A 15,015-nucleotide genomic window follows, 5' to 3' on the forward strand; every position below is an offset into this window, starting at 1 on the left:
AAGGGTTGAAGAATCCTGCAAACAGCTGAACTAAAAACATGGATGTTGCTGTGGCATCTGAACAATTTCCTCATTAAAAATGTTCAGCGTGCATTCTCATAGTAAAGATTCCATACATAAAGAGCTCAATTTGGAAGTCATGCAAATGCAAAGAGATCCCTAAAAATGTAACTGACTGAAGTAAAATAAAAAATTTTAAAAAATTCTGATATGTTGACTCTTTCTGCCTCCATAGAAAAAAACAGTTTTGGATTTTGCTTATAATGGTCCTTTCTGTGTCTAGCAAGCACAAACAAGGCTTCTGGCAAGGTGAAGCATGTTTGTATGTGGTAGTCATTGCCTGCTAAAACATTTTCCCTGAAGCATGACTTAGAGCTCTGGTTAATATACAATACAGTATTCTACATTCTGTTTCTACTAGGCACTCTCTTCGCAGCTCAAGTCTAAATAAGGAATGATCATTCTCAGTAAAGCTGTTGAACAAATACTCTTTGATCCTTAATACTGAAATCTTTTGCATATATATAACCCAAAAAATGAAATTAGAAATACAATGAAATGCATCAGGCATTTCTCAGTTTGTACTTTAACATTTCAACAGCCAGAACATAAATGTGAAGATAGTTGCCTTGTAGAAACAGAATGTAGAATACTGTACATTAACCAGAGCTTTAAGACATGCTTTATAGGAAAATTTTCAAGTGTCTGTCTCAAGGATCAATAACCCATTTTCTCATTTTGGCAAAACTATATTATATTAAAGCACACCAGTATATCTGCTACCTCTTTGTTAGAGACTACATGCTAGACAGTACATGCTATGTTGAAAACTAGACAGCTTCTTGAGACAGCTGTTATGTACAACACACTTTGTAACTTACTGCTTATTTTCATTTAACTGCAAATACAAACTGTTCTTCACCTTATCTAAAGCTTACTTTCAAAATACATCTTTAAAGTACCCTCCCAAGATTGCTCTACCAAGAAATAAGATCATGTTGAATTACAATACTTACCTGAAATTTTTTGTACTTAAAATCACTTCATTACGACTGACCCAGGAGTAACTCTTTACTCTTGCTGTTCATGTCAAGATTTGCATTTTCTTCAATTTGCTTTCACTTCAACTTCTGCTTTTCTTTTCTTTGATGCAACTAACTAAATAGCAGTTGGGTAAACAGACAACCTGCTTCACTGTTTGAAAACTAAATGGACAAACAAATCCAGTACAAATGATCACATGGAATTTAAATTCTTTGACTTGGGCTGGCATAAGGTTAAGAAATAAAGTATTCCTCCCTCAGTTTAAATCTCTTTTGGTCATATTTGCTGTCAGTTATCTTTAATCTGAAAGATGATTTTTCTGCTGCTATTTTGTTCAGAGATTGCTCCTAAATCCTTTGCTTTTCTTAGTTGCTAGAGCACTAATAATTTATTGTTAGCAATAAAATATTTCAAAGATTTGGAAAGCATACTAACTAAATTACACACTGAACTCACTGGTAGCCAGTCAAAACACAACAGGTAAAACAGCATGCTGCAGCTGGGACACAATTTAAACTGGTGAGCTCTAAACTGGAATTAACTTCTTTCCTTGTTGCAAAGTCCATGTAATTATTCGTGTCTTGCACAGAAAAAATAAGAATCCACGTCAATAGTCTAGCCATCAGGAGCAACCCTACAACAACTAAAGATTCCTGAGATGAAGGAAACAAGATTTAAACGAAAAACTGGATTTTGCTTTCAAGCTTCAAAAGGGTTATTTTAAACAGTCAATTAAAAACACCCTCACCCCCACCCTGTTAACACCTAAAAATGGTCTTAAACAAAAAGAGCTCAGAGTACAAATTCCACCCTAAACTTGCACTTGGGCAGAAAGCAGTTTACCACTGCAAGCAAAATCTTTCCATATTGAATTCTGAGAGGTTCCGAGCACTAGCAACATCCATTGACTAAGGCAGAGTTGAGGGTGTTCGTTATCACTCAGGAATCGTCTCTGTGAAGCTACCATACCTGTTAATGGACAAACCCTGTTAACAATGGGGAAAGTCTGAAGAGCCTTACTCAGTCTTCTAATGAAACCAAGTCTGAAGTCTGACAGAATAAGACTTGGATAAGGACCAAAGGATTTGTCCTAATGATGGCATTTTAATAGAGTACTTCCAATGACATAGCACATTTTATTCTAAAAGGGCCAGATTTTTAATGGTATTCAGGTGCCTAGTGAAATTTTCAAAAAAAAGTGTTGGGGTGGGGTTCGGCACCAAGGTGCTTTTGAAAAATCTCACAAGGCACTTAAATACCTTTTAAAATCTGGCCCGAAGTGCTTAACACATGCTAACGTTTTTTCGTAAAAGCCAGTAATTATCACCAAGATACTTTCACAAAGAACACACATTGTCCAGCTAAAATGAGATAGGTTTGTTGTGGGAAACAGACATTAGGTCTCTAATACCTCAGTATATATTTTTTTAAATTGGCTATAAGTATTGCAATGAAGATGTGGAAAACAAAATACTCAGAGGATCACATTTGTGTATCTTTAATTCTCACTTTGGTACCACCTAAAATAGCTGCACAGTTTAAGCAGGGCTGCTTTTTACTCAACAGCTGTACAGTTTAACTGGTATTTATTGTATTTGAATAAACCCATCCAACTACTATAAATCAAACATAGCTGTTAAAATTAGCTCTGTGAAAAGTAAGCTGACACACACTCCTGCTGCCCATTAAGAGTTGCAGTAGAACTGCCAGTAGCATGAGCACACCCCCCCCCCAAGCTACATGTAAGTTACATGAAACCTCAAATTGCACAAGGGGAAGACGAACAAGAATTTCCCTAGTAACATATACATTAACCACTAGGTGTTGTGAACAAGCCTTCAAAGGTTCGAAAACCTGTATCAGAGGATACTGCATTTTCTTAATATGGAAAAAGGTGGTGTGAGCCAAGATATACATGAAAAACTCCTACTGATCTCTGCAAGGATCTCTCTTACTACAACAGCCAGGTTTGTGAAAAGATACAAGTGGTTTGAAGTTATAATTAAGGGCCTTAGAAGTTAAAACAAAAATCTACAGCTTTTTGCCTTTCAAAGAACTGTTGTATTACACAACCTGTTTTTTCGTTTTTGTTTTGTTTTTTTTAATATAACATTTCCAGACATCCCAGGAAAGGGAAAAAAAAAAAAAAAGCAGACTTTTGCTACGTGAACCTATCAAGACAGAAAGTTGTCAGCAAAAAAATATATCAATCAAACCACAAGAAAGATGTGAACTTCCTCTTTCATGCCTCAACCTGATGGCATGTTATGATAGTTTCACAGTAATGTGAATCAGAGAAAATCTAATCTAGGAAGAGAACATCATTTGGATGATGCACTTAATTCTCTTTAAACCAAGCCAAATTATATAGATTTGAATGTTTGTGACTGCTGTTTATTACATAGCTACTTTATCATCACTCAGTTTTAACTACCTAAAGACTGTGATATCTCATCTTCACAAACATACACTCTGGATCAAAAAAGGAGAGGAACAGAAAGAACAGGATGTGAAATGTTTTGCAGAGCTCAAAGTAATGCAGATGAAACACCATCAGTACAGAATTTTCTAATAAAACCTCTGCATTTTTCCCCACTGTCTATTTATATTGACAGACAGACGAGATAAACCCTGGTTTCAGAGTAACAGCCGTGTTAGTCTGTATTCGCAAAAAGAAAAGGAGTACTTGTGGCACCTTAGAGACTAACCAATTTATTTGAGCATAAGCTTTCGTGCTTACGAAAGCTTATGCTCAAATAAATTGGTTAGTCTCTAAGGTGCCACAAGTACTCCTTTTCTTTTTGAGATAAGCCCTGTTGCTAGGATTAACCACTAATTTTCATTTAAAAACTCCACACTACAGTGCACAAGATCCTTATCTAATGTATTATTCAAAAAGTGGTGTTTTACAAAAACAGATTTTGAGACAGAGGGCCACATTCTGATCTATTACACACGTGTAAATCTGAAACAACTTCATTGACTTCAATGGAGATTTTTACACTGGCATTATTGAGATTAGACTCTGGCCCACAACATAACAGAAAAATAAAAAACTGACTTCTGGTAATGACCGTATCTCACTCTGTGTGGAATTAACATTCACCCTTCCCCAACTGCCGGAAACACAGGTGCTTATCCTTAGTAAGCCTGGGGCAGGCCTGCATTATGTTTATAGACAGAAAGGCAGGGCCATTTAAATATAAAGTGATAAACAAATACTTCCACTTTGTGGTAGAATTGTGGGATTTATGGAGACTCCTCAGCATTAACCGAATGTAGATGACTGTTGACACCTATTGTCTAACAAAGTTATAACTCCCAAATCAATCTACTGCAGTGAAATAGAAGTAGGATTCTGAGTCTTATGAGAAGAGGGCACTTCCTTCACCTTTAATTAACCCGATCAATATATTATCGGAAAAAACTCTATGCTAGAATAAAGGACGGTAAAATGATGGCATTGTAGTCAGTATTGTGAAGCTTCACTCAGGATCAGGGCCTCTCTATGTCGGAACTGGATAGATATGCAACTAGATAGTGTCCCTGCCCCCCACAGTTTATAACCTAATTTAAATGAGTGATTGCAAGTTCATTAGAAAGCAAGTGGGAATATGATTTCCTTTAGACACCCCAAAAACTTTAAAAGCAACTTCCCCTTACGTATCACATGACTGGACATTTATGCATAAACATTCTGTCTGCAGACAGACAGATTTCAGATCAGGATTTGACAATAAACCATCTAAGACAACAACTGACAGACATTGGTGCCTGTGCAGCGGAGGAAGGTGGGGGATGGACAGTCAAGATAGCCCCTGTCATGGCCCCAACAGGAGAATGGTTTCTTCCCCACATCAAGGGGAATCAGCAGTTATTGCAACAGTCTGCAGGGTGACAGAAGAAAAGCCAGTAAGTAGTGGAGTGCACAAAAGGCCGATTGGAAGAGGGACTGGGAGAAGAAAGGGAGTCTGTTTTTAAAAAGCAGCTGCAAAAATCATGAAATCAGAGTGCGAGACCAATATCTCAATCACTACAGCTCTGATTCAGGAAAACACTTAAGAATTTTTTCAATGCTCTCCTGAATCAGGGCCTATGTTTGCAAGCTTGAGGTTTTGTTTGTTTGGTCTATCTAGGTGCTTATGTGGCCTTCCCACAGCATCCTCTTTTTGCCTCTTTTAGACTGTAAACCCTTCAGGGCCATGATACGTTTGTGAAGCACCTAGCAGTGAGGGATTTGATTAATTACTGAATGAAACACTGTAAACAACAAGGTACCCCCTTTTCTACCACACGTATCAAGGCTGCACGTTAGCAAGGGACTAGCATATTACGCATGTTTCGTGGTTCTCTCCCCTCATTTTAAAAGCTTTAGAGAATGATTCATGCTGGTGGTTAGCCAAACAATGACACTTTCCATGCTGTCCCACAAAACACAGAAAGGAGAAATTAATTGGTGAAATGCTCACAAAAAGCCTCATGTACTGGTATTACAAATCAACGCAGTAGTTTTGCAGCACTATGACAACTGTAATTATGTGTGGTTACACCCTGGAATCGGATGTGCCTTGTTACTTTTAATGAGCATTTCTACAGTCAGTTCATCAATTCAGATCAACTATTGAGAAAACCTGTTAGCACAAGCGACATGTTTCAAAACACCAAAATGCCATTTAATTGACAACTCCATGTCATAAGCCAGCTGCACTGAAGAACGCGCTGCACTGCAGGCATAAGACAGTCCTCTCACCTCTTGGAAACGTCATTTTCAGACTGCTGGAGCAGCCTGCCTGAGCTCTGGTAAAAGCTTTTCAGGAAAGAGGGGGCAGAGAAGGAAGAGGGAAGTCCACTCTCACTACGATATCGTCGTCGGGCTACAGGCACAGGACTGAGTGCAGGCAAGAAGACAAAATGTAGCAAATGTGTTTAAGTGTGCTGGTTACACAGTTAAAATACCTACAACTGTTATAAATATTGCGCCAGCTGCGGCCTTGACTTACATTGACTGTGTCCCCAACAAAGTCAATAGAATTGTACAGGATATAAATTGGGGCAAAAAATGGTTTAATAAATCAAATTATTGCATTATGATGAAATTAGAGACACCAGAATGAAACTAAAGTATAGGCAGCTAAGAAAACCTCTTATTTCTTTAGTTTTAGTTAATTTCAACAAGACAGAGAAATACCCAGTGTTTGTAATGCACTTCAGTGGTTCCACATTTATAGCAAAACTTACTTTGCTAAATAAAAAATACCAAAAAGATTAGAGTGGGAATGAACTAGGAAAGTGAACACATTATAGAGAAGTTTAAGAAGAATATTTTCTCAGTACATTTAAAGGTGAAAACTTTTTCAGAAAATTCAAGTGCAAGGTTATTGTAGAAATTGCCACTGAATTACTCAACACCAATTTCAAAAATTTTGGAAAATTCAAATCTTACATATATGTTACAAAGAAGTCAAATCACAATGTTTCAATAATTAAGGAAAAAATAAAAACCTATTTGAAGACATATTAGAATCATTTCAGTTGCTTTGATATAAATATTTCATTCTGTGACAGAAAGGAAGAACAACCTAAGATCAAGTTGTTGTGAAGCTGTTGTTTTGACTGGAAGCTTGCTGATCATGCAACTTAAATCAGTGACTTCTTGAAGACTATTGCAAAGCAGTGAAGTCAGCAAGTCTTTAAATACTAATTGCTAAGGTTTCCTGTCTGCACACAACATCTTGGTCAGTGAAAAAAAAAATACTAAACTTATCTGCCAAACACAGGAACAACAACATTCTGATGAACTCATTTCAAAGCTTTTTTCTTATCCTCTCCCGCACCTCTATATGAAACAGAATCAACTTCATAAGTAAGAGAGTCACTTGTGGTATTAACCTCATCATTTTAATAAGCATATTGAATGGAAAAAAGAATTGCTACCATGTCAGCCAACATGATTTTTAAAAATATATTTCTAAAAATGTAAACGTGTAAAATGTAGAGGCCACCTCAGTAGTTTGGGAAAAGAATGTTACCAGGTAAGAGGAATCAGAGTCTAGGGCAGTGGTGGGTAACATGTGGCCCATCAGGGTAATCCGCTGGCGGGCCACCAGACAGTTTGTTTACATTTGCATGGCCGCCAGCAACTCTCAGTGGCCGCGGTTCACCATTCCCAGCCCATGGGAGCTGCGGGGCGGGCCACAGGGACATGCTGGCTGCCATTTCCCACAGCTCCCATGGGCTGGGAATGGTGAACCACGGGCACTGGGAGCTGTGGGCAGCCATGAAAATGTAAACAAACTGTCTGGCAGCCCTCCAGTGGATTACCTTGATGGGCTGCATGTGGCCCACGGGCCGCAGGTTGCCCACCACTGGTCTAAGGTCTGAGCAAGCAAAGAAAGACTAAGTGATGTTGCGCTTGTATGCTCACTACTGGACATGGGGAGAGTAAAGGAATATCCAAGAAGAACTGAAAAAGAATCGTGGTGGCTCCTTCTGACCAAAATGAAGGAGCCATGATTGTCTCCAATGGGAGCAGCCTCCCAAGGTCTCCAGAATAAAAGGAAAAGAGTTTAAAAGGGAGATGTTTGGGAAAGGGCACTATGGAACCTACACATGCTATCCCCTCAAAAAAGTTAAATATAGCTGAGGAGTCTCACAATGTGGTCGTATTGAATTCCTACAAACTTTTCCTCAGGAGGTTTAACTGACCTGGTGGGAGACAATGGGAGGCACTAGAGCCTTGCCTACATTAGAGCTCCTGCCGTGTGGCCACCTGTGAAGCTGAACTGATGGGAATTTCCCACCCCCTAAAATTCTCTGAAGCAGACAGCCAAAAAGGTTAAGTGGTTTGCCCAAGGCCGCTGAGATGAGAACTAGCTCTTTGGTCAGTTAATTATTGCCTGTGTATCAACTGGGGTACAGCAACAAGTTCTTTAGCTGTGGAGAAATTTTCTGAATACAATTATTTAGAAATCTAAACATTCGCACAAGCAGCCTATGTGAACATTAACAACTGTGGCTTAAATGCATGGATGGGCCTTATTTATATTATTCATTTCATTCTATTTTTCCTGATCAGGAGAGCTCTGAAAACTCACCTGCTCTGCTCTATAGAATTCTGTCTCAGAAGTGGAGACTTAACACTCTGGGACCTCCCGTCCTGGAAAGTAATCCTCTTCTTGACACTGGACGTTGGATGGCTGAAAGTATGTGCACGCCTTCTAAACTGAGGAGAATCAGAGTCCTCTTCGGGAAATGGCTGCCAGACCGAGGACACGGGGGAAGCTGGAGGAGTGGCTGGAGGAGAATCCCCGGGTGAACAGTCCTGAAAGGAAATCAGATAGGAGTGACACTTTCCCCCCTGCACTGTACAACTGGTAACATAACTGAACAAATCCTACAGCTCATCAAGGGTCTGGAAGGACTAAAGCCTCTCCCCTTCTTGGTCACGGCCTATTGTATGCTAATTATCAGCTGCGCAACCAACTCCAGACATCCTTTGATAATTAGCTCTGAAATAGCAATGTCCTTTTTAAAGCAACAAAGAGGGTGTACACAAAGCATTCATAATAGATCAGAAGCTCCTCTCTTGAACACCCTTTGGCTACTAACAATTGCAACTGCTAGACTTCTAGCTCTTTCATGAAAAAGAAAGTATCACGGCCAAAGCTGGTTTATACTAGCTTCCTCGACATAACATGAACATATTTCCTGTACTGTCAAAGCAATATCCTGGAAAAAAGATTATTACTACACAGCCAGATTCCGAGTAACAGCAGCAGGAAAATCAAATAATAAAAGCTGTTATGGATCCTCCTTCTCCTGGGAAAAACTATCATTCATTCAAATGTTGTGTGAGGTAAAAGGAAAAAGACATTAAAAACAGGAAATAAAATGAAAGTGAACAAAACTGGCATTACACATGGGGTTTTCAACTACTTAAAAAAAGATTCAAGCCTCTCTTTTATTCAGTAACAAATGTTTTGTGTTTCAACATCTTTATGTACATTCTTTTTTTAACAATGGCGACTGTTAGCTAGTTTTGCATTCACCATTTTAACGTGGTAAAAGCAGCTTTTTTTACTTGAAAAAAAGTAATAATTTTTTTTTAAAATTGTGTTTTCTTTTTAGTTTAAACATCCCTCTGAAAAGTTATGAAGCAGAAACAGACTATAAATTCCCTGGATTAGTTTGCTCACAAAAGCAAGTTACGTGAAGTTTAAAAAATAAACAGCCAGCATAAATGAAAAACAGCAAGATTTTCTTTAAGTTTGAGCTTTAACAATAATGTGGTTTAGAAAACTGAAATAAAATATATACAATGGCCAAGGAGGATTTTCCTCCACTGTAGATGTATCTTACTTGATCTTTGCAAAATACATACGTTCTTTATGTGGCCACCTTGAAATCAAAGAAGGAGAGTTGCTGTGTTACTATGCTTTAGCATTAACCACAGCACATTCCAGTTTTACTTAATTTTGTTACATACCTTGTCAGAAGTAAGGCTGCTGCACCGTTCAAAGCTGTCCATGCTGCCCAGACGGCCTCGCATTCTGCTAGCTCCCTGCAGGAATGAGAGTGTTCCATTTTATCCTGAGTTTTGTTCTTGACAGTAAGATTAAATAAATTGTTTAAGAGAAGACTGGAAAAAATAGCAGTGATCCTGCAGGTGAACAGTGAGGTGCTATAAAGTGCTATATAAAAAAAGTCCACATAATAATTGCATGTACTATGTATCTTTATCTAATTCAATCTATCCTTTGATTTCAGAGCACTAAATTCACTCACTAATTTTTTTAATTAGCATGCTTTGCAATGGGTTCAAATATTAAATAAAGTTATTTGCAAGGAAAAAAACATATGAAATTTTATCTTAAATTTTGATGGCGTTTATGGATTATAAAATAGAAGCTATAAATGTTTGGGATTTTTATACACGTGCATTACATATATATTTTACATTCCAATCCAGCATGGTTGCAGCCAGAGTATGCCTCAAATGTACAGTCTATCGTATGTTTACATCTGTGTAGTACAGTTCCATCATCTCAGAGTTATACAGTGAGATTTACAGTCCATTAAGCCCTCTCTCCATTATGGAAAGTCATCACTGGTCTCTTTTTCTGCAGTGAAGAATGGAAAGATTTTGAAGCGTAAAAATCTGTTGCAAGTAAAAAGAATTGCCTGCTTCCACGTCAAGGTTTTTGACAAGGAAAAATAAGCTACCTCTTGGCAGAGGCAAGAAAGAATTTCTACATTAAAAATGCCATCCCCTGAAGGGAAAAATACAACAAACTCTAGGAAGAGGCCCTGATCGCAATAAGGACCAAACAGGGATATGCTCCACATAGGGACATACCTATGCCTCATCTTCCTGAAGGCAGTAGGTTTAGTGATTGGCAACTTAGTTTAAACATGCAAAGTCACAAAGAGTTGTTTTGAAATCTAAATACATGACCTACTGCAATCAAAAACAGAATTACCACAAGAGAGATACAATTTTTTTTAATTGGATTCCTGTCCATTCAAACCCACAGAATCTCTCTCATAATCATTAAGACGTTTCTAGGACCCGTCTCCTGCCCTCATGTCTTTCTGAAAGAATCTTTTCCTATTTGACAAAACATTCTATATATTCCTCAAATTTATCAGACTTCATTTGTTCCCCATCCGCCCAGAACCTTTAACAGAGGTAGATTCTTCTCTTACAGGGCTTCCTCTCCCATTCCCAGTCCAACAACCCTCTGGAACAAACAGACTGCACCGAATTCCCTGACTCTTCAAATCCTGTTTTGAGAATGATACATTTATTCGAGTGGATTTGGAGTCACAAACCAACAAATTCTACTGTGGGTCTCCCACTTTTCCCTGGGGGTAAGGGATTCCATCCTACACTTGTGTAAGGTACCTTTCTTTTCTTCTACAAGCCATTTACAGTTGGTGTTAGCATGATCTATTGCAGAACAGATTCATAGAACTGTAAGGCTGGAAGGGACCTCCAGGGGTTATGTAGTTTATCTCCCCGCGACAAGGAAGACCAAACATATCTAGATCATCCCTGACAGGTGTTTATCTAATCTGTTCTTAAAAACTACCAATGATGTGGATTTCACAATCTCTTTAGGTAATCTGTTCCAGCGCTTATTACATAGTTAGAAGTTTTTCTTTAATATCTAACCTAAGTCTCCCTTGCTGCAAACTACGTCTATTACTTTTTGTCCCACCTTCAGTGAACATGGGAGAACAATTGATCACTGTCCTCTTTATAACATCACCTTCTACTTCTTTGAAAACTTATGTCCCACCTCAGCCTTCTCATCTCTAGACTAAACATGCCCAAGTATTCCAGACTTTCCCCTAAGACAGGTTTTCTAATCCTCTTATTTTTGTTTCTCTCCTCTGGACTCTCTCCAATTTGTCCACATCTTTCTTATAGTGTCATGCCCAAGACCAGACTCAGTCCTCCAGATGAGGCCTCACCTGTGCCAAGTAGAGCAAAACAGTTACCTACTATGTCTTACATCACACTCCTGTTAATACACCCAGAATGACACTGGCATTTTTTGCAACAGTGTCACACTACTGATGATCCTTTATGACCCTCACATTCTTTTCTGCAGTTCTGCTATCTATCCAGTTATAACACGACCGTATTTACTGAGAATAGTCAGTGAACACTGCAAGCCTTTGGGTGAAATATGCTATCAGAGTACATGATGTTACATTGTTTTATTATCTGACGGGAATGGATATCCCCCAGCTCCTGAAGCATGCTACTTTGATACTTAATCAGACACGCAACAGCAGACCCATTTGCTTTCTCCCAGGCTACTTTTCACACTTGGGAGAAGCACCTCATAAATATCCAAAAAACTAACTCGCTATCCTTCTTCAAAACACTCCTTTTTCTGTGATGGCTACAAAAGTGTAACAGTGATTAGGCTGCTGGTTGCTGAGACCACAGCCTATCATGCTGACCAATGTTGTCTCATTGGGGTTTTTTTGTACTGCTCCATCTGATCTGACTATATTGGTCTATTATCTCATCTTATACTGAGATTGTAAGATCTTTGGGACTGTCTTTTTGTTCTGACTGTATAGCACCTAGAACAATGGGTCCTGGTCATTGACAGGGCCCATAGGTGCTACAGTAATGCAATTATAAATAAATATTTTATAGAAATTCTTGATAGACTTAAGGCACAGTAGCTCCTCTTGCTGTACTCACAGCCATAGGTAATGTTTTATAATGTCAACAATGTTAAGAATTGCTTCAGGTTACTTTTTCCTGCCAGAGCTTTAGTCCTGAAAACCACTAACAGTGCCAGGGATGCGCACACGACCTCCTAAAGCCTGTTCCCAACAGAAAGGAATGCTGAATCTCTCTTCAGTGGCATATCACATAACAGAGATATGAATAATTAAACTAAAATAATGTGTTAATTCACTGTAAGGAAGGGTCAGGTTATGCTTTTGACATTCAAAAAAAATATGGCTACTATAAATATTACATTTTTGAGCTGGAGAAAAACCTTTGTTTTCTTAGTCTGGTATGTGCACTAGGAACAAAATTCACAAACTGTACTTATGAGGTTTGAGGTCAAGCACAGGTTACATTTATTTTTCGGGGATACACAGCTATGAAGCCACAGCTTGTTTTCAGTGCAGCCCTGACAAATTTCAGAAATTTCAGCAAAGTAAGCAAATGAGAAAGAACCATACTTTTGAGGTTTTTATTTTTAATAAAACAAATAGGCTTCTCATTTAGGGTTAGACTGTAAACCCTTTGCCGACATTAGTGAGCACTTACTCAAGTAATGACAGGTTTCAGAGTAGCAGCCGTGTTAGTCTGTATCCGCAAAAAGAAAAGGAGTACTTGTGGCACCTTAGAGACTAACCAATTTATTTGAGCATAAACTTTCGTGGGCTACAGCTCACTTCATGGGATGCATCCGATGAAGTGAGCTGTAGCTCACGAAAGTTTATGCTCAAATAAATTGGTTAGTCTCTAAGGTGCCACAAGTCCTCCTTTTCTTCTTACTCAAGTAGTGCCATTGATGCCAATGGGACTATCTGGGCAAGTAGCTGTTCATGATCCTGTCCTTACTGTATTGCTTGAGTGTTTTATAAGTATGTATTTCTTAATCCATTATGACGGAGGCTTTATAATAAATACATCTTTCAAAAAAAATTAAAAATGGACAAACATGAAAACTTTGCACATACAATCAGAGGACAAAGAAGGATTTTACATTCCATGGATTTCTTGGTCTTTCTTCTTTCATGATCTACTAATCAAATATGTGAACAGATTTTCTCAGACTACGAACATAACAACTTTCTGAATAGAAACTTTTAATTTGTTTTTGTGACAATTTAGGCAATTATCCTGTATTATCCTAGAAAAACCTTACTGAATTAGGTTTAGTATTTTTGGAGTTCATTGCATTAAAAATGAAAATGTTTGTGTATTGCTGTGGGATTGTATGGAACTGCTTTAGCAAGAAGACAGGATTAATGTAATCTGCGGGAGACATAGGAACTTCAAAGGATTTTTGGTGACAACTTGTGTAAAGTAGATTTCCTAGGAAATACCTGGAGGTGAGGGGGTGAATCCATCCTTTTGAAGGTATGCCCTGGGGAGAGAACGCAATTCTTTGCTAATTACTTTCTCCTGGAAACTCCAGATCAAAGACCCCTGAACTGTACGAAGGGTGGACTAAACATGTCATGAAGGTGCTTGTTCTGAGCTGAAGCTATGATGAATGTGAAACCACATGGCAACTCCTTGGGTGGGGTTTTGAAGGATTGCTCTTGCCAGAGCCCATATTAGGGTTGTGTTTATCTCATGCAAGCTTATTAGCATGCATGTAGGTTCTTTTATTGCTTTTAATGTGTTTTCTCTGTATCGCTTTTACCTTAAGAATAAAATAGGCTTGCATAGGAAGTGCTGTGTGGTAACTTAACTGTTGGCAATCATTCTGTTATTAGTGAACAGAAGGCAAGAGAAGCTTGCTTAAGGCAGCCTGTCTTTTGCTGAGAATAACACCGTGGAGGCAGGAAACTGTTCAGCCTGGAGATACTCCAGTCAGAAGGGAGCGAGAGAGAGAGCGAGAGAGAGACAGACAGACATCTGCACCCAAGACAGCCGACAGCTTGGGGAGCCGGAAGCCTGTGAGCAGGTGTTCTTGCTGTACCATACAGGGGGGAAAAAAAACAGGTGCAGTTGATCTGAACTATGACAAAAACAATGAGGAGACTAACACTAATACAGACTAACATGGCTACCTCTCTGATACTTGAACTAGGACGGTCCTCTTTCCTGGTTATAAAACTACATAAATCTTTTGATTACTAAAACTTTAAAATAAAGAGGACAAGTGATGTCATCAGTATTTACATCATGGTACAGTTAAATGACTTGGACCATTATTAGGGCCACATTGTGCAAGACACTGTAGAAAAACAGAGAGAAATACATTTCCTGCCTCAGAGAGCTTGCAATCCAATATGAAACAAGCAGCAGCCTTTTAAAAGGTAGATGGCAAAAAAGACAAAGATAAGTTACAATGTATTATTTTTTATAATTTGTATTACAGTAGTGCTTAAAGGCCCAGTCCTGGATCAGGGCCCTGTTGTGCCAGGCACTGTACATACACAACAACAAGTCCCTGTCCCAAATCTAATTAGATGAAATGGCCATGTCAATCTTGTAAGATACTACTTTTCCAATTCTTGCATTAATGCCCTGTTGTCCAATTTCTAGTTTTTTTGCAAGATGCTTTGTGACATACTGATCGTTTTTAATCTATTGCAGATACATTTTTGGCACCTAAAATTAGCAGTTTTATTTGGTCATGTAATATACTCATCATATCAGAGGATAAATGGACAAGACTGTATATTATTATTATATATACACATACATATTATATATATATACACACACACACACATATACGTATACACACACAT

General features: G+C 38.4%; 1 protein-coding gene across 3 annotated transcripts in view; it reads right to left on the minus strand.

Moving 5' to 3' along the window:
• TBC1D4 (TBC1 domain family member 4) overlaps positions 1 to 15,015 on the minus strand; it is a 156,503-nt gene that overhangs the window by 32,040 nt on the left and 109,448 nt on the right. The window contains exons 9-11 of one of the 3 annotated variants that reach the window (XM_048852302.2): positions 9,530 to 9,604; positions 8,139 to 8,365; positions 5,795 to 5,932 (exon numbers count right to left, since the gene is read on the minus strand). In XM_048852302.2, the coding sequence (XP_048708259.1) occupies positions 5,795 to 5,932; positions 8,139 to 8,365; positions 9,530 to 9,604 (440 nt within the window). Of the gene's footprint in view, positions 1 to 1,016; positions 1,112 to 5,794; positions 5,933 to 8,138; positions 8,366 to 9,529; positions 9,605 to 15,015 lie in introns of those variants that run through there. The other 2 variants (XM_048852311.2, XM_075129033.1) reach the window with 2 other exon arrangements.

The sequence above is a fragment of the Caretta caretta genome, chromosome 1, assembly GCF_965140235.1.
Source record: "Caretta caretta isolate rCarCar2 chromosome 1, rCarCar1.hap1, whole genome shotgun sequence".
In the NCBI taxonomy this organism is placed as follows: Eukaryota; Metazoa; Chordata; order Testudines; family Cheloniidae; genus Caretta; species Caretta caretta.